General features: G+C 38.0%; 3 protein-coding genes across 7 annotated transcripts in view; 1 reads left to right on the top strand and 2 right to left on the bottom strand.

Moving 5' to 3' along the window:
* Positions 1–101: 101 nt before the first annotated feature.
* On the bottom strand, positions 102–3895 carry LOC137137862 (ICOS ligand-like). The gene is made up of 2 exons (XM_067524652.1): positions 3694–3895; positions 102–1434 (listed from the first exon to the last, which is right to left on the bottom strand). The coding sequence occupies exons 1-2, from the start codon at positions 3761–3763 to the stop codon at positions 923–925; spliced, it is 582 nt and encodes a 193-aa protein (XP_067380753.1). The 5' UTR covers positions 3764–3895; the 3' UTR covers positions 102–922.
* A 2462-nt stretch (positions 3896–6357) lies between these two features.
* Positions 6358–9029, bottom strand: LOC137137864 (myelin-oligodendrocyte glycoprotein-like). The gene is made up of 3 exons (XM_067524654.1): positions 8682–9029; positions 7918–8262; positions 6358–7660 (listed from the first exon to the last, which is right to left on the bottom strand). Exons 1-3 carry the CDS (start codon positions 8755–8757, stop codon positions 7503–7505), a joined length of 579 nt encoding a protein of 192 aa, XP_067380755.1. The 5' UTR covers positions 8758–9029; the 3' UTR covers positions 6358–7502.
* A 962-nt stretch (positions 9030–9991) lies between these two features.
* Positions 9992–18958, top strand: part of LOC137137811 (low affinity immunoglobulin gamma Fc region receptor III-like) — a 32045-nt gene continuing 23078 nt past the window's right edge. Inside the window, exons 1-8 of one of the 5 annotated variants that reach the window (XM_067524488.1) lie at positions 10205–12609; positions 13889–13924; positions 14332–14595; positions 14675–14920; positions 15146–15340; positions 15442–15528; positions 16754–16846; positions 17177–17747. In XM_067524488.1, the coding sequence (XP_067380589.1) occupies positions 12579–12609; positions 13889–13924; positions 14332–14595; positions 14675–14920; positions 15146–15340; positions 15442–15528; positions 16754–16846; positions 17177–17256 (1032 nt within the window). In that variant the 5' untranslated portion in view covers positions 10205–12578 and the 3' untranslated portion in view covers positions 17257–17747. The other 4 variants (XM_067524485.1, XM_067524483.1, XM_067524486.1 and 1 more) reach the window with 4 other exon arrangements.

Below are 18958 nucleotides of genomic sequence, written 5' to 3' on the forward strand. Positions count from 1 at the left end.
TCTCATTTAAGACACAAATAGTCTCTAAAGACTCCTTTCATTAAATCTACAAACTAGGTGTTAAAGTGTTTGAGATACTTTTCAAAATGACACTATCACAGTCAGGTTTACTGGAAGTTTTATTATATGATTTAACCACAGGCTGTTGGTTACAGTGAATCAACCTGTTCAGGTGATGTGTTAGATTCTGCAAAATAGCTTTTAGAGAGAAAGCAAACATGAAGCTTGGTAGATAAAAAAAACAATTAAAAATAATTTACAAAGAAATGTGTTGTGGACTCCACATGTCAAAGAAGACAAACTGTCACAGCAAACATTAACATAAAACAAGTCTGTGTTTCTGGTCAGTGACTGAACAACTGTTAAAATCTTTAATCTGAGGAATCAGGTTAAACTAAATCACACAGATCAGCTGTTTGACAGTAAAAGATGGTCAGTCACTAAAGTTTCTCTCTGCAGGACTGAGCTGCTGCAGTTGCTAATTTAAAAGCAGCCTCTGACTTTAATACTGATTGACAGAGAATAATATCAGTTTGTGATGTGTCAGATGACAAACATCAGGTGAAACAAACAGGATCATAAACAGTGATCTTCATATTCACATAATGTAACAGCCTTAATATATAAAACATGAAGCTTTGGTTTGTTTGTCTCTGTCCACTTTCACTGTCCTGCAGAGAAACAAAGAGTCACTGTTTCCTCAGACTGAGTTAGTAAATGACTGAGTCGAGTTTAAAATGACACTTGTCTGTTTAGAGCTGAGAAACACAGAGACTGAGGAAGAAATGTTAAGAAATGCATCATCACATTGTTGATAGTAAAAATTTACTGTGGGATAAAAAGAAAAAGGCTGAAGCCTGAACTGCTGTTTGTCCTGCATCAGTGAATTAGTCACTGAGGAAACTGAGGACACATTTTACACCTACTGATGGTCAGTGTCTTTATCATCAGCAGTTTTGTATGAAGTCTCCTCTTTGGGTCCTTTACGTTTTCTATACATCACAACACCAACAACACCACCAACACCAACAAGCAGAGCAACAACTGAGAGTCCAACTTTCAGTCCAACATTTCCATCCTTGTCTCCTCCAGCATCACCTGAGACTCTGACTGTCAGGGTGATGTTGCTGATTAGTTCAGTCCTGTCTCCAGATGCAACATAACACTCATATGTTCCAGTATCATTGATGGTAACGTCCTTCAGAATCACAGAAACGTTTCCATTCTTCATCTCTGGATCTACCAGCTCCACTCGGTCTTGAAAACTTGAATGTTGGTAGTCTTTATTTCGGGGTCTCCCTTTGTAGTAGTATACAAAACCCTCGTCCTTCAGGTCCTGTCTCCTCCACTCCAGCAGTTTTATGTCTCCACCTCTGGGATCCAGACACTGAAGAGTAACATCATCTCCAGTCTTCACTTTGATCTGTTGTTGGTCTGAACAAAAACCATAAAATCCAGATCAAAACACAAAGTAAACATCAATCGACTCTTTAGTCTGAACAAATTAAAAAGCAGCAAGTACAGCACTTAATTTGATCTGCAACAGCAGCTTTACATACATGCAGACATGTCACTTATATCCAATATGTAACCAGAAATGTGCTTTAAACATCTGAATTTGTGATTGAACCAAAACCTGATTTGAACATGATTCTTTTCCTTTGATTAACCTCCCTCTTTATAATGAAAACCAGAAAAAGTGGTTAAATGCAGAGAAAGTGGACTTTAGATTGTCTTGCTGAACATTTTTAACAGTACGCAGATACAAACATGTCAAAATGTTTTTATTTTAGTATTTGACATTGTTGGGGGGTTATGTTTGTTCTGAAGTACCACACAGTTTTTTAATGCATGGGATACTGAAATGATAATTACACCTTTGTGTTACTTTGCCATTAATTTAACATGTGCACCAGTTTAACTAAAGTGTTTATAATTCAAGTGCAAGGTTTCTAGCACCAGCCCTGTATTTCATGCAGCAGATGTTGGTGGTGTGTTGTATAGCTTTCAACACCAGCTGGTGCTTTATGGGAGTTGAGAAGCTGTAGTAGTGGTACTTTTGCTGTGATTGGAGTTGAGACTGAGAAACTACTAGCTTTAGCAACAGAGGGGAAGTGTGTTGGTGGCCTGCAACAGACCTGTAGTGGTTTGTTGTGTTTTAAAATGCAGTAATAAATGGGCCTGGAACATTTCAAACCACACAAAAGTTCCATCAGTCTCCCACTAATTATTAGCGTCTCCCTGAAATCTGCAAATTATATGCAATTTCCTGTAAATTTGACATTTCCTCTGTTATTGTGGACCTAGAATTGCCTTCATACATGTTTCAGAGGAAGCTACGCTTGATTCATTGTCCTGTGTTGAAGCTACACTGAGGCTACACCTTTGTTGTGAGCATTTATACTTGTGCGCTGGTGATACTGTGTAGATCAAATGTAGAGGAGACATTTTTAAGACCAAAGCACAGACATGCAACACTAAACACTTCATACAGAACATGTATTATAGATCCTATCATCTAGAGAGACATTAGAAACACTACTTCAAGTCCATAGAATAAGATGATGAAGGATAATTGTTTCTTTTTTAAAGGGAAACTGATTTAATCACTTTACATTTATGTAAATGAATTTGAAGGACAAGTTGTCTTGAGCCGTACTTCTCTTCTGAAGTTGGCAGTATTGACTCAGATTTCTTCCAACACAAGTCAGCAGCTGCAGAAAACACTAAATTGCAAGACTTGAAGGACAGGACGGCTGCTTTGGAGGCAGAGTACACTGCACTAAAGGAGGCAGAGGACTAGTTAAACCCATGGAACAAAAGAGAGCAGATTTCTCAATCTGCATTCTTCTCTGTACTTGGGAATCGAAGCCCAAGTGCTGCTCCAATTTAGTGTTTGCAGAACCAATAGGAGGAAAATGCTCATGCAGTGCTTGTTTTAATGAGGATGCTCTGGGATCTAACCAGTTAACATCCACAGGGAGAACAGACTCATCTCAGTAAGCTGTGTAGTAGATTTAATAGCTCTGTTGTCTTCAATCTATTGCTGCCAGTTTGTCTGAAAGGAAGATTTACACCTTCTATATTGGATACTGCACATTGCCATGGACTCACATTAATCAATATAGAAATACATCCATCCATATACACGCAGTGGCCACTTTATTAGGTACATCTGTATAATTAAATACAATGTAAAACAGCAGCTCTGCCATGAATTGTACAGTTTTTTAGGTTGAAACTGCCAGAAAAGTGATGATTCTACTGTGTTTATTATTGAGGTCAAAGTGGGTAATGGAGTCGAGTACATTATGAATAGACGTGGTTCTAATGTTCTGGTCACTCTATTTGCTGGTACATGATCATTAGGCACAAAAATCTTGAATCCTAAATTGTTTATTGTTGGTCATGTTGACTCCATTTTCAATATTTCTGTAAAGAAGATCTTATAAAGACAAAGATGAAGGATGAAGATGCAATAACTACAAACTGCTAAGGAATCTGCTCTGTGGCTTCTAATGGATTGTTAGTACGGTTCCTAGATCAGCCTTCAGGCCCAGGTCTATATAACAGCTCTGCTTCGCATTATGTGAACACATACCGAGGTCTTCCTCAGTCTGGACCCAGGGTCTCACATCTACTCTGGGTTCTCATGTCCCCTCCTAATATAACCCTGAAAATTGTCCAGCTTACCTTTGGAGAGAGACCGTTTCAGGAAACATGCGAGAAGACACACAGACAGGATCAGTTTCGAAGCCGACATCGTTGTCTAACATTAACAAAGACCCTTAATTTGCCAAAGCTAAATTTGTTGATATGGGATGAGAAATGTGATTGAAAATGTAAAAAATAGATTTAAGAGGGTTTTGTTGTCGTTATTGTTAAAAGTTTAGCCTGTTTCCTGTAAAGCAGTTTGTCCGACATGTCAGCGTTCGGTCCACAGGAGAAGAATCAGGAAGTTTTACTAGTAGTTTTGCGAGCTCGATATGAGCGGTGCTGCCTCTAGTGGCCATATTCTCACACTCTACAGTCCGATTCTAACTAAAGCTTTAATTTGTTAGCAAACAATTAACCAGACTCGTTCAAATAAGGCTCATTTACCATATGTGCCGTCTGCTGACACCATCAGGTAACTAACTACAACTCGACTCGGCTCGAATCAGTGAACGGTGATATGCTGGTACGACATGAACTGTGCTTCTTATTGAAGCAGCCGAGAGTAGATTTTAAATTATAATTGTATAAAGAACAACATACAAACATGAAGGCAAAATAATGATTGTATGATTTATCATATGCGAGTCACACTGGATGGAACAATAAGAGAAAAAACAACTTAAATATAGGAAAGTAACTAACTATTAAGGCAAATAAAAATTACTACAAATACTAATGAGTGTAAGGAAATAAAATTCAAGAGACACTGAATTAAATCAACTTAATTAAGGAGACAAAACACATTTGTAATTGCAAATAGAGCTCTATAGTTATCTATCTATAATTTCTTCATCAGTCTCAAAGCATTGACTTGATTCTCCACAAAGTCCTTTTTAAAAACAGAAAAGAGCAGTTTTCAATTAAATTTCAATTGAATTGAATTCAACTTTATTTATATAGCGGCAATTCACAACAAAGTTTAGACTATACAAGTATGTTGCGAAAACCCATCAATTCCCCCTTTAACAAGCCATAGGCAACAGTGGAGAGGACAAACTCCCTTTGACAGAATAAACCTCCAGCAGAACCAGGCTCAGGGTGGACGGCCATCTGCCTTGACCGGTTGGGGTGAGTGAAAAGTGAAGAGAGAAAAGAAAAGAGCATCAAAAAGCAACAACAAAACATCGGGCAGGTTGGTAGGACCAGTAGCTGCACACTGGAAGACACACAGCTTCAAAGCTGGGGACACCTGCAGAAATGGACAGAGAGAGGAGACACACAACTACAGGAGAAAACACACAAAGTTATTGTCATACAGTGGTGACAATTCTAAGTTGAGAGGAGAGAGAGTCAAGAGGAGGAAAGGAGCTCAGTGCATTGGGGGGTGGGTCCCCCAGCAGTCTAAGCCTATAGCAGCATAACTATAACTAACTATATGCTTTTTTAAAGAGGAAGGTTTTAAGCCTAGACTTAAAAGTAGAGAGGGTGTCTGCTTCCCGAATCTGAACTGGGAGCTGGTTCCACAAGAGAGAAGCTTGATAGCTAAAGGCTCTGCCTCCCATTCTACTTTTGGAAATTCTGGGAACCACAGCCAAAGTTATGCCGTCTAAATTAACAATATTGTTAGACAGCATATTTCTCATATTTTTAGACCCATATACAATCATTTCAGTTTTGTCTGAATTTAGAAGTAGGAAATTGTAGGACATCCAGGCCTTTAAGTCTTTCAGACATGCTTGAAGTTTGACTAATTGGTTAGTATCATCTGGTTTCACAGATAAATATAGTCGGTATCATCATCAGCACAGCAGTGGATGCTTATGGAGTGTTTTCACAGACAGACACAGAGACCCTTGAAACTCCCTGTGGAACCTTTGTGCATATAGAACATTCATCATTAACATGAACAAGTTGGAATTTGTCTGACAGATCAGATTTAAACCAATGCAGTGTGTTTCCTTTAATCCCAAATCCATGTTCCAGTCTTTGTAAAAAAAAAAAAAACGTTCTGATCATTGGTGTCAAATGTGGCACTAAGGTCTAGTAAGATGAGTATAGACACAAGTCCATTATCTGAAGCCAAGAGAAGATTTTTTGTGACTTTCACTAGTGCAGTTTCTGTGGTGTGATCTGCTCCAAATCCTGACTGGAAAACTTCAGACAGGTTATTCCTGTACAGGTGGTCACATAATTACTTTACAACTACTTATTCAAGGATTTTACAAATAAAGGGAGATTGGACATTGGACTGTAATTAGCTTAGTCACCTGGATTCAGCTGGATCTGGTGAATATCTGATGCTAGTCATAAAAGGTATGATTAGCATTTGATGCATTCGTTTGACTTTACATCACAGAACTAGTCCCAGTCTGTGTCTCTCATGTACAATAGGACCATTACATTCACACAGCTCAGTGCTCAAACACAAACAACCAAAATTATTATTTAGGAACATTTCATTTTTCTTATAAGAACATTCATGTTGTTTGAGAGGAATTTTGTGTCTCCATCCGACTCTTACTTCATAAAAAGCCTTATTAATTTATTCTAGTTTTCTAGATTGATCAGTAAAACACACTTTGTCTCATTTCCACTTTCACTGCCCTGCTGACACAAATAGTGTCAAAAGACTCCTTTCATAAAATCTACAAACTAGGTGTTAAAGTGTTTGAGATACTTTTCAAAATGACACTATGACAGTCAGGTTTACTGGAAGTTTTATTATATGATTTAACCACAGGCTGTTGGTTACAGTGAATCAACCTGTTCAGGTGATGTGTGGTGGTTTGGCTGCTTTGAATCAAGCTCCAGAAAAATCCAGAAAAGAACAAACAAACTATTAAAAATAATTTACAAAGAAATGTGTTGTGGACTCCACATGTCAAAGAAGACAAACTGTCACAGCAAACATTAACATAAAACAAGTCTGTGTTTCTGGTCAGTGACTGAACAACTGTTAAAATCTTTAATCTGAGGAATCAGGTTAAACTAAATCACACAGATCAGCTGTTTGACAGTAAAAGATGGTCAGTCACTAAAGTTTCTCTCTGCAGGACTGAGCTGCTGCAGCTGTTTGTAAAGTCATCAACTAATGTGGCTTTAAATCTTTCAGTTCGTAGTCAAAGAAATGATTTACTGAGTCCTGTTAAAACTTCTGTGCATTTGTAAGAATTTCTATATGTACACACACTATGCAAATACATTAGTAAAACCACAGACAAAACATAATAATATGCACAGCACATTTAGTAACTGTGTAGTTCAGAGGGAAACATTTGATTCTCCCACTAACTGAAGCTTCTTTGATGATCGTGGTTGAACTTATTATAATTCATAAATCTGCAGTTAATAACACACAAATATTAAAACTAGTCTGAATTTACAAACAGCTGCTGCAGTTGCTAATTTAAAAGCAGCCTCTGACTTTAATACTGATTGACAGAGAATAATATCAGTTTGTGATGTGTCAGATGACAAACATCAGGTGAAACAAACAGGATCATAAACAGTGATCTTCATATTCACATAATGTAACAGCCTTAATATATAAAACATAAAGCTTTGGTTTGTTTGTCTCTGTCCACTTTCACTGTCCTGCAGAGAAACAAAGAGTCACTGTTTCCTCAGACTGAGTTAGTAAATGACTGAGTCGAGTTTAAAATGACACTTGTCTGTTTAGAGCTGAGAAACACAGAGACTGAGGAAGAAATGTTAAGAAATGCATCATCACATTGTTGATAGTAAAAATTTACTGTGGGATAAAAAGAAAAAGGCTGAAGCCTGAACTGCTGTTTGTCCTGCATCAGTGAATTAGTCACTGAGGAAACTGAGGAGACATTTTACACCTACTGATGGTCAGTGTCTTTATCATCAGCAGCTTTGTATGAAGTCTCCTCTTTGGGTCCTTTACGTTTTCTATACATCACAACACCAACAACACCAACAAGCAGAGCAACAACTGAGAGACCAACTTTCAGTCCAACATTTCCATCCTCGTCTCCACCTGTAAGAAGAGAATGAGATGTGAGCTGTCAGGTAGGTGATGAATCCATTTCCTCTTCAAACTCCTGTCAGACATTATCTACTGCACTTTGATCCCATCACTCATAGCAGCTGTTTGCTACAAAGTCTCATCAGCAACATCTTTAGAAAACACCAACATCTGATCTGTGATGGTTCACTCTCACATCAACCAGAAAGCAGCTTCACCTCTGATCCACACACACACACACACACACACACACACACACACACACTCACCTGGTTGAAAAACAGTCAGGTTGATAGTGCAGATTGTCTCAGTTGTCTTTATTTGGTCTGTTCCTCTCTGGATGAGACAGTCATATGTTCCAGTGTCACTAATTATCACATTCTTCAGAATCAAAGACATGTTTCCATCTTTCATCTGTTCGTCCTTCAGCTCCACCCGATTCTTATAAGATGGATGCTGGTTCCATGGATCAAACCACCCATCCCGATGCAAAAAGACAACATGAGAAAAGTTCTGAAAACGTCTGCTCCACTCTATAACTATGATGTCAGAGTTTTGAAGAGCTGAACAGGGCAGAGACACATTTTCTCCCTCTCGAGCTGTGATGTTCTGGACTGAAGTAAAGAAGAAAAAACACAATGTGGAGAAGTTAAACAGTAACTGGAAATATTTTACAATTTTTTGTGATTACTTCCAAAGTAGCACAAAGCTAAGAATATCTGACACGTCACGAATTACTTAAGAAATTCCACTGTTTATTTGGATGTTAACAAAGTTATATAGTCAGTTAAGTTCTGCACATAACACAGACAGTATGGCATCAATTAGACAATTATTTAGGTTAAATGTAAAACTAAAACACTGTAAATAAATCAACCTCCAGCCAACGGCAAACACATAAATGACAATTGTAGAATCCTCCCATATGAAGATGATCCTTACAGAAGTATCAGTATGTGGATTATGTGTATGTACTTTAGATGGATTAACTGTAGGTAGCTCTACTTTAGCTACTTTACTCTTCTATACTCACCAACAAAGACAAACACCGGAGAGATGCAGAGTAAAAGCAAAGTAGACAGGACTGACGCAGATGTTACAGCGGCCATTTTCCTGGAGATATCGTGGTTAAATTATAAGTAAATTCGATTTAAAGCAATAGTAAGAACAACTTCCGAGTTTGTCAACGCCACATGAAAATATACCGTCAGCCGGAGCTGTTCTCTATTCTCTGAAACACTGAGGTGCGGTCATAACACGGTTTCATACATTAAAATCAACAACACTCTCTGCTAAACATAATATTTTAAATTGTAGCTTGTTATCTTGAATTATTCCAGGCTTGAACGGCGAACACTTTGAATTTAGCCTGGAATAGTTTTAGTCCGTAGTGAACCGGAACTTCCGCCTTCATCTCGCTGCTTTTCTTCTTCTGTGTTATAGCAGCAGGGATTTGTTAAAGAACACCATTTCCCATGTGCCCTAGAAACTCTTGGCCAACACCTTTAAATTTAAATTTTTGATTCAATTCAACTTTATTTATATAGCGCCAATTCACAACAAAGTCATCTCAGGGCACTTTACAGAATAAAGTCAAGATTATAAAGATGTATAGACAAAACCCAACAATTCCCCCTTGAACAAGCCATAGGCAACAGTGGAGAGGAAAAACTCCCTTTAACGGAAGAAACCTCCAGCAGAACCAGGCTCAGGGTGGACGACCATCTGCCTTGACCGGTTGGGGTGAGTGGAAAGTGAAGAGAGAAAAGAACAGAGCAACAAAAGCAACAACAAAACATCAGGCAGGTTGGTAGGACCAGTAGCTGCACGCTGGAAGACACACAACTTCAAAGCCGGGGACACCTGCAGAAAAGGACAGAGAGAGGGGGACAGAGAAGGACAAAGACAACTACGGGAGAAAACTCACAGAGTTAATGTCTTACAGTGGTGACAATTCTGGGGTGAGAGGAGAGAGAGTCAAGAGGAGGAAAGGAGCTCAGTGCATCGGGGGGTGGGTCCCCCAGCAGTCTAAGCCTTTAGCACCATAATTGTAACTAACTATAAGCTTTGTTAAAGAGAAAGGTTTTAAGCCTAGACTTAAAAGTAGAGAGGGTGTCTGCTTCCCGAATCTGAACTGGGAGCTGGTTCCACAGGGGAGGAGCTTGATAGCTAAAGGCTCTACCTCCCATTCTACCTTTGGAAATTCTGGGAACCACAAGTAGGCCTGCATTCTGAGAGCGAAGTGGTCTACTGGGATGATATGGTGCTATGAGATCTTCTATATATGATGGAGCCTGACCATTCAGAGCTTTATATGTAAGAAGCAGGGTTTTAAATTCTATTCTAGATTTTATGGGAAGCCAATGGAGAGAAGCTAGTGAAGGTGAAATATGATCTCTCTTGCTAGTTCCAGTCAGCACTCTTGCTGCAGCATTTTGGATTCATTGCAGGCTCTTTAGTTACTGGGGCATCCTGAAAGTAGGGAATTACAGTAGTCCAACCTAGAGTTAACAAATGCATGGACCAGTTTTTCGGCATCACTTTGAGACAGGATGCTCCTAATTTTGGCAATGTTCCGTAGGTGGAAGAAGGCTGTTCTAGAGATTTGTTTTATATGTGAGGTAAAGAACAAATCCTGGTCAAAAATAACTCCAAGGTTCCTTGCAGTAGTACTGGAGGCCACACTTATGCCATCTAGAGTAACAATATGGTTGGACATCATGTGTCTGAGATTTTTGGGTCAGAACACTATGACTTCAGTTTTGTCTGAGTTAGAAGTATAAGATTGTGGGACATCCAGGCCTTTATGTCTTGTAGGCTTGAAGCTTTATTAACTGATTATTTTCATCTGGTTCCATAGATAAATATAGCTGGGTATCGGCAGCATAGCAGTGGAAATTTATGGAGTGTTTTCTAATTATGTTGCCTAAAGGAGACATATATAAAGTAAAAAGTATTGGTCCTAACACAGAGCCTTGTGGAACTCCATAGCTAACCTTTGTGTGCATGGAGGATTCATCATTAACATGAACAAATTGAAATCTATCAGATAGATAAGATTTAAACCAATCTAGTGCAGTTCCTTTAATCCCAAATCCGTGTTCAGATCTGTTCAAATCTCAGTAATAAAATGTTCTTGTGGCATTTTATCAGTGTTTGTATTAGCGTTTTATTCTTGAAATCACAGAGCTGTTAGTTAGGCTGTTACTGTCACTATGTGATGTTACAACAAGAGTAGAAATAAAACTGAAAAAATAACTGGATTATAGCTAAAAGAGATTCAACCCATCATTTATGTCTATTGGCATTAGTTAGGTAATGCCATCCAAAAAATAGTCGACTTTTACTTTTATTACTTTAAGTCAAATATAAACGTACTTTTACTTAAGTAGAAATATCAGTGGGTATGTCAGAGTAAATTTTTGTTTGTGTATTTGTACTTTTGCTTAAGTACAGTTTTTGAGTACTTGATCCACCACTGGTTAATGTGGAAAGCACTTGTGCTGACGGAAGAAGTTTAAGCATATGACAAATTCCACACCAGCCCCTGGGTAACGTCTGGTACAGACTATTACCACACTGCCCTGCATGTTTCTACAAAGAACCAAAACCATCTGAAGTTGGTAAATGGTGCATCATCACAACTGTTCACACCAAACTCACAAGGCAGTAAGATATTGGGCTTAGCAGGAAATTAAATGTTGAACTGATTCATACAGTCTGGAGTTGTTGAACCACAGATGAGTTTGGTCAATGTTGCACACTTCAAGCTGCAAGAATGAAACATACCTGCAGAGAACAGAAACTATGCAGGAGAGTGAACATCATCTTCATTAAGTGCATTTGCAACTGTAGACACATACTGATTAGTCCTTTAGATTGACTGCTTAATGTCATGGTCAAAATTACAGCAACACTCTCTGAAGAATTTGATGGATGTGGAATAAGAGGTCTAGTGCCTCCTTGGTGTGGAGAGACTTGGTTACACACATGACATACTGGTAACCTTATGAGCTTCAACAATGAGAGCCTCTATCCACATATCCTAAAGATGAAGTAAAATGCCCCTAATATTATATCAAGGTATGAACATGTTTAAAGAAACTAAAGGTGAATTTACACTTATCACAAATAAATCTGCTTATTATTTCTGTCTGCAACCAACTATGGAGGAGCAGTTGATGATTTACTCCCTGCAGTTAGCAATTATACAATTCTCAGGCAAATAACTCCCTCTAGTGGCCAAAGAAAACCTCCACAACATGTCTGGTAAAGGCAGTCATTCATGGACCACAGGGTCAGTGATTCAATCCCCGTTCCCGGCTATATGTCGTAGTGTCTCTGGGCAAGACACTGAACCCCTAACAGCCCATCCCCCTCCCCAGCTGTGCAGTGTCGGTCCAAACCCAGTAGAAATTGGGGAGGGTTGCGTCAGGAAGGTCATCAGGTGTAAAAACTGTGCCAAATCAACATGGGGACAAATGATTCGCTGTGGCGACACTGAACTTGCGGGATAAACAGAAAAGACAAAAAAAAAAAAAAAAAATACAATTTGAAGGTGTGACAATGTCACAAAATGTGGGATGAGACAGAGTAATGTCAGACTTCAACTGGAAATGCTGCAATTACACTAAACAATTTGAATATTAAATAATCTGAAATAAACACATTCAGACTTTCCACCTTTTTAAATTTCTTTCTAGGTTTATTTATTTATTTACGCCTTTTATGTTTTTGGCGTGGCTACTTTTAGAATTTCACTCGTTTCCACAAAGAACTAAAAAAAAAGAACAATCACACAAACTGTACTTATACATCACTGACCAAGAGAAGAAAAAACCCTCATATAGAAGAGGAAGAGGGCGGGCTTCACTTGGTGTCTAAAAACTACTAAAAAACTAAAACTTAATCCAAATCATTGAATACGACAATGAAGGAAACATCTCTACAGTGTCTGATCTGTAAGTAGAGAATTTCTGTTTGAACCTTTGTATTTTTAAAACATGCGGATTTGGTACAAAAACATAAAAACAAAGACATTTATTCCTCTGAGTGAGCATTTTTTTAAATGTAGGAAATAAGTAAAATTACTATAAACAAATGATACATGATGGCAGTTACTATATAACATATATTATTATTGTTGTTGTTATTATTATTATTATTTGGAATTGAATCAGCAAAATCAATGAGGAATGGAATGGGGTGTATGAAATAAATTGGCAGGTGGAATGTAAACATGTCATAGCATTAAAAGTGACAGTTCATGGATTAGTGAGGGTAACTGAGTGAAGTACTGGTAGATTATATGATACTGCACATCAGCTGGTGTGTTCAGGTGTTTAGAACAGAGTTCAGGCAGAAGCTGGTTTGTAGCAGGTAATTAGGATATTTTCACTGAGCACTGGGTTTAGACAGTGTTTGAAATGAGTTGTTGAGGCATCGATAACTTCACAACATACACTTATTATTGTATAATATGCATTTTCTACATTACTCATATCGTCCACATTCACCATTTAGACACTAAAACCAAATCAAAATCTTCTTAACTCACATTGCTTAGTTCTCAGCCTGGATTAGTTTCTTCATCTGTGAAATCTATTTCTACTCCATTGTTGTCCAAAAACTTTAAAACACATCAGCCAGACACACAGCTCTACTGATTGAGGTCTTTATTCCAAAACGTATGTTCCAACATGTTGCAAACAAACATTGACCCACAAGCTCTGAACTGGCATTTCCTGCTTTCACGGCCAGTTAACTGTAGTGTCGTATTTTCAACACGTTGATTTAGTGGAACAAATAAGTGTCATCTAAATGTGACCTTCAATAGATAAAACTCAAGAACATTTTATATAAAGTACTAAACATGGTCAATGTGATAAATTTACTTACATTTCATTTCTGCCTCACTGATGATGTCCTAATAAATGAGATGGACATGCCAGTGTTTACTTTTTAATTAATCATAGTCAATCAAAACTTTATTCATAAAACACCTTTGGTACAGATTAATTCAATTCAAATTGCTTCACAGATGACTGAACTTGATGAAAGGTTTACTAAACAAGGACATACAGATAAAAACAAAACAGCAATTATTTAAAAATAATACACAACACAGACAAACAATAATTCTTGATGTGTCTGTACTGCAGTTCTGGCTTTGCTCCTTTTTTGGGTACAATTTTCTTTCATGTGAAACCTCAGACCAACTTGACTCTCATTTCTCTTTAGTTGTGATCTGTCTGCTGTGCTGCACAACAAACCAAGGTCAGTAAACTTCTTCTGTCACATTTTAAACCTGTTTATTACAGGAGAACTGAAAGGAAGGATTTGAGAAACATAACATTGCATGTTTGTAGGATTTATAACAGGATCTGTTGCTGTATTTACAGCCTTAATGACTGTTTATAAATTTGAAATAAGTTCACTTGTTGAATTAACTGTGATGCAGAAGGTGTTTTAGTTTTAATGTTTTCATCTCAATATTTATACATTGATAAACCACATTAATCACCTTGTAGTTTTATTCTAGAACAGTATTCAGTGGGACAAAAAATGTCATAATCACCATGATTGACAGTAGTCAGAACACAGAGTATCACGACTTGCTGTGTATGTGTTGCTACAGACTGTGTCAAGTCTGACAAATGCTGACAATAAAACTTTTCTAACAGCTCATCTGACTGTGAGTCCCAGCAGCTCTCAGCTGTTTCAACATGACTCTGTCTCTCTGAGCTGTGAGGAGGACGACAGCTCCGCTAATTGGACACTGAGGAGGAACACAACCGCACAACAGATGTCTCAATGTGGAGATGGTTGGGGAAAACCAGCTGGTTCTTCCTGTAACATCAGTTATATTTTCCCATCGGACAGTGGAGTTTACTGGTGTGAGTCCAGAGAGCCATCAACCAGTAACAGCATCACCATCACTGTCACTGGTAAGATCAGACTGTGGAGTTAGTGTTGATGAAGCTGTGTGGAAATGGATGAAATGCTGTAGTTTGTCTCTGTGTTGAGGTGGAGCAGTGATCCTGCAGAGTCCTGTCCTCCCTGTGATGGAGGGACATGATGTCTCTCTGCACTGTCAAACAAAGAGGCCTCCCTCCAAGCTCCCAGCTGATTTCTATAAAGATGGCTCCCTCATCAGGACTGAGCCTACAGGTCACATGACCATCCACCATGTTACCAAGTCTGATGAAGGCCTCTACAAGTGTCACATCAGCAGTCATGGAGAGTCTCCACCCAGCTGGATCTACGTCACAGGTCAGGAGGTCAGACAAAGGTCTTGTATTTCCTGTATTGATGTTGTTAAATTTCTGTACTAATAAGAACATCAGCAATTATTCATAATGTGTAAGGAAATCTGTAACTTTTCAGTCATCAAATATAATAAATCCTAGTTTTTAGGTGAAATGAAACCTTTTGAATGAAAAGTCAGTGGAAGTTTTTTAATTCAAGTCAATGTAATAATTATTTTGATTATTTTAGATAAACCCACCACTACAACATCCCCTACATCAACCTCTTTATCGTCATCCTCTACTCCTGTCTCTAAGGGGGACAACATGAAATGGTTGCCTGTTTGGTTGCCACTCAGCTGTGTTGGTGTTGTACTGGTCTTACTGGTTCTACTGGTCTTACTGGTTCTACTTGTGAGACAACATGTTCAGAGGAAACTCAAAGGTGGGACACAAATGTGTTACACTTGCATTTAATTTTTCTTTTTTGTGAATAAAAATGTCCATTAACATTGTTGCATCAATGTTCATTTTGGTTCATTGCAGCTGATGATGTAAATGCTGGAGAAGATGTCACATACAGCGATGTCACAATATTACATCACGGACAACAGCCAATCAGACGAAGCAAAGGTAACATTCATTAAATCCATTTTCACTTAGCAACAATAGCAGGGAGGATATTTGGCTTGTCCCTGAAAGAAAAGACAAGTTAACAGTAGAAAACTAGTTTAGACTCAGGTTTAGAGTAAAACTTGGACATTTACTCACAAACACTTTTATAAACTGACGACACAGTAATATTTTTTGCAGTTACATTTTTTTTTTGACAATTTCTTTAGAGTCGAAACTGTTTAGGAAACCGGTCAAACTATACAAAATACAGTATAAGGAAACTAAAAAGTGAGTGAGACTCCTGCAGATCACTGAACTACATTCAATGAAATGACACTGTGTTGTATATGAAGCTTCCTTTCAAAACATCTTTTTATCTGATATATTTCTACATATTTTTGGAAGCTCAACTTAACATTTTATCTTCTTTATTTCATACAGTTTCACATCATAGTCTGATCTGTTTTAATCTAATGAACCATGTGTTCTGCTGTGTGTGCGTCAGTTTTTGTTCCCTGTGTTGAATCTGTTAATAGACTCTAACACCTCTGTCGTCGCCCAGTTTCCTGTTTGTTAAAACAATTATTCAGCTGAATGTGGACTGCAGACATTTTTCACTGCAGGACCTTCGGCAGGTCTTTGCCATTATTATTTGTTGAAACACAGTCGTCAAAGCTTTAGCAGCATTTTACTGTTGAAGCTGGTTTAACTACTTCATTTACAGACATAGTTTAGAACAGAAGCTTTATTGTCGTCTTTGAGCACATTTACTCCAAAGGTGACACCAGGGGACCTAACACGGACTGACTTGCTCAAGGACACACCTGGTGCATGGGATAGAATTTAATACTCCAGACGTCTGCATCCCAGTGTGATGCTCCACCCACTGATCCACCAGGCCGCCTTTAGTTAGGTGGTTACCAACGCTGGGGTTGGGCCCCTTAAAGGGTCCCCATATCAATCTGAGGGGTCATCAGATGGAAGTCATTTTTAAAAACTTTTCTACATTCTGTGAGCTTGATCAGCCTAAATGTTTGATCTTCAGACCTGAATAATTGTGTAGTTTTTTGTGTTCTTCCTAAAATGTTTTTATTCTACATGTAAAACAGTTTCATTTACCAACAGTGGCAATATTTGTATTGTTAATAGGTATAATACTATCAGTAAGAATACTAACATTACTGCTATCAGTTTTAGTACAGTAAAGTTACTTGCAGTAAAGTAACCAGTTTTCTTTTTCCAGAGTCTGATCCAGCTGCAGTTTACTCAGGAGTGAGAACAGAAGACGTCAGTTATGGACAAATAGTCATCAGACCAAAGAGGAGCAGAGGTTCAGGTAAGACTCAGTTTCTCCTTTCACCAAGTCTTTATGGCACATGAGCTTTTGAATATTTGATAAAAGTGTCAGTAAATATTTAATATTTTAGCATAAATATAATTTGGTTGTCCTGTGAAAGGAACCTTTCATCATCCAGTAGCTAGACTCTAGCCCAGACGTGAACAGGCTGTAACTAGGTCAACGTGCACTCGTGCAGAAGTTAGTTAACCACCCTGGCACCGCTGACTGAACCATGGCAGAGTCAGGAAAACATGAAGAGCAAGTACGACGAGCTGCACAGGGCTCTCTGACCTCATCTTTTCTTGAACTCTGTGTGTTTGTGTTCAGAGCTTCCTCCAGACCCAGAGGTCGTCTACTCTTCACTGAGATCGAACATCAAACCTTCACACCTTCAGGCCAACCACTGACTCTAACTGGTTCCAGTGTTATAGGATTAGTAGTAGTAGTAGTAATAGTAGTAGTAGTAGTAGTAGTAGTAGTAGATGTCTGAAGTAGTGAACTATGTGTAATTAAAGTTGTAGTTTAACTACATTCATATTTGTATAGTGATTCATGTAGTTAAGTATAAGTAACCATCAAAGACCATGTAGTTAAAATACGTTTGACTCTGTCGACATTCTTTGTGTAGTTAACTAAACCTGAGTCACATTTTCACTGCTATTTGTTAATATTTCATGTCACATACAAACTTTGAATTAATTTGAAGCTACTTAGAGAAAGAAGTGCAGGTAGCTGTGAGGTTTTGCTTTCAAAGCAGGTTCCCCAACACAGACCTAAATCTAACGATGACTTCCAGTTGTTGGCTGGTTCACTGTCCTCAGTAACTTTACTGTTATTTCTGATTTACTGATGATTCTTGTTTCTTAAGTATTAATAAACATTCATTGTTGTTTGTCTCGAGTGGCTCTGTGGGTTTCACTCAGCTGTCAGATGGAAAGTTTGACTTGCTCTGGTTTCGTTGTGGCCAACTGTTAACACGTAGAGAAGAAATGTACAAAAACCACCACCGCAGGCTAAAAACAGTATGGACACCGTTCAGTGGTGGGAAACTGCAGAGAAAAGCTGCAGAGTGTCTGCGTTTGTGTTTGATGCTTGTATCAGTGAAATCTTGAGAAGATTCAGGCTGTAAAGCTTCTTCTCTCGCAGTGAAACACAGATACAGTAGGTTATAAAACCTGTAACTGATGGCAGATTAATATCAAAGCATTGGTTTTCACAGTTGAGCTGCCATTTTATAATTATCTGTACAGTGTGGAGTTTTCTGTGTCTCCTGCAGAGAGTGGATTATTCTGATCATCGATCACTGAGCTCTTATGATCTAAGCTCAGACTGTGGCTGTTTGTCAATGAGCTGCAGCACTTACAGTATGAACCACAGTTTGAGGTTGTTAGTGTGAACAACACATATTTACCATAAAATAAAAAAAAACAGCAAATTTTAATTTGATGGTGTTTACAAGGTAAAAATAAAGAGACTTTATATTTTCACAATAAATAACATTTTTAATTACTAATTTTTTTCATTAATATGATCTTTTTTATTTTAATATTAATGTATAATTATTTCTTTATCCGTACAGACTAATTTGGCTGAGCTGATATGTACATTTACAACAATTTGTTCACAGCAGAACACACAGAAAGGCTGCAGCCAGGATTCAAACTAGAAACCTTTTTAGCTGTGAGGCAACAACACTAACCATTCCACTACCATGCTGTCGAAATTAAATGATTTATTATGAATATTTGAATGAATAATAATAATATTAACTGCGTAATATTTAAAATCAGCTGTAAAAGGACTTCGTTCATTCATCTTATCATTTCTCAAAGAGCATTTTATTTCACTATTATTACAGGAAACAAATGTCTTGCTGCAAAGTGAATTAGGACACCTTGTGCTTTTAAGAGGAACCAAAGTAAAGCAACAGTTTCAACAGTCTGATTTATATTTATGTCCAACAAGTTTAGAGTGTGAAAACAAGTGTAGAAAAGTAATGTTCAGAAACAGATGAAAGAAAATGCCACATTAGCATAGTGAGCATAGAAGCAGAGTTTGCAACGTGCAGTTTTGTGGTTTGTTGCACCATCCTGGGACCACTGAGCTGTA

Source organism: Channa argus, chromosome 12 (assembly GCF_033026475.1).
Source record: "Channa argus isolate prfri chromosome 12, Channa argus male v1.0, whole genome shotgun sequence".
Classification (NCBI taxonomy): Eukaryota; Metazoa; Chordata; class Actinopteri; order Anabantiformes; family Channidae; genus Channa; species Channa argus.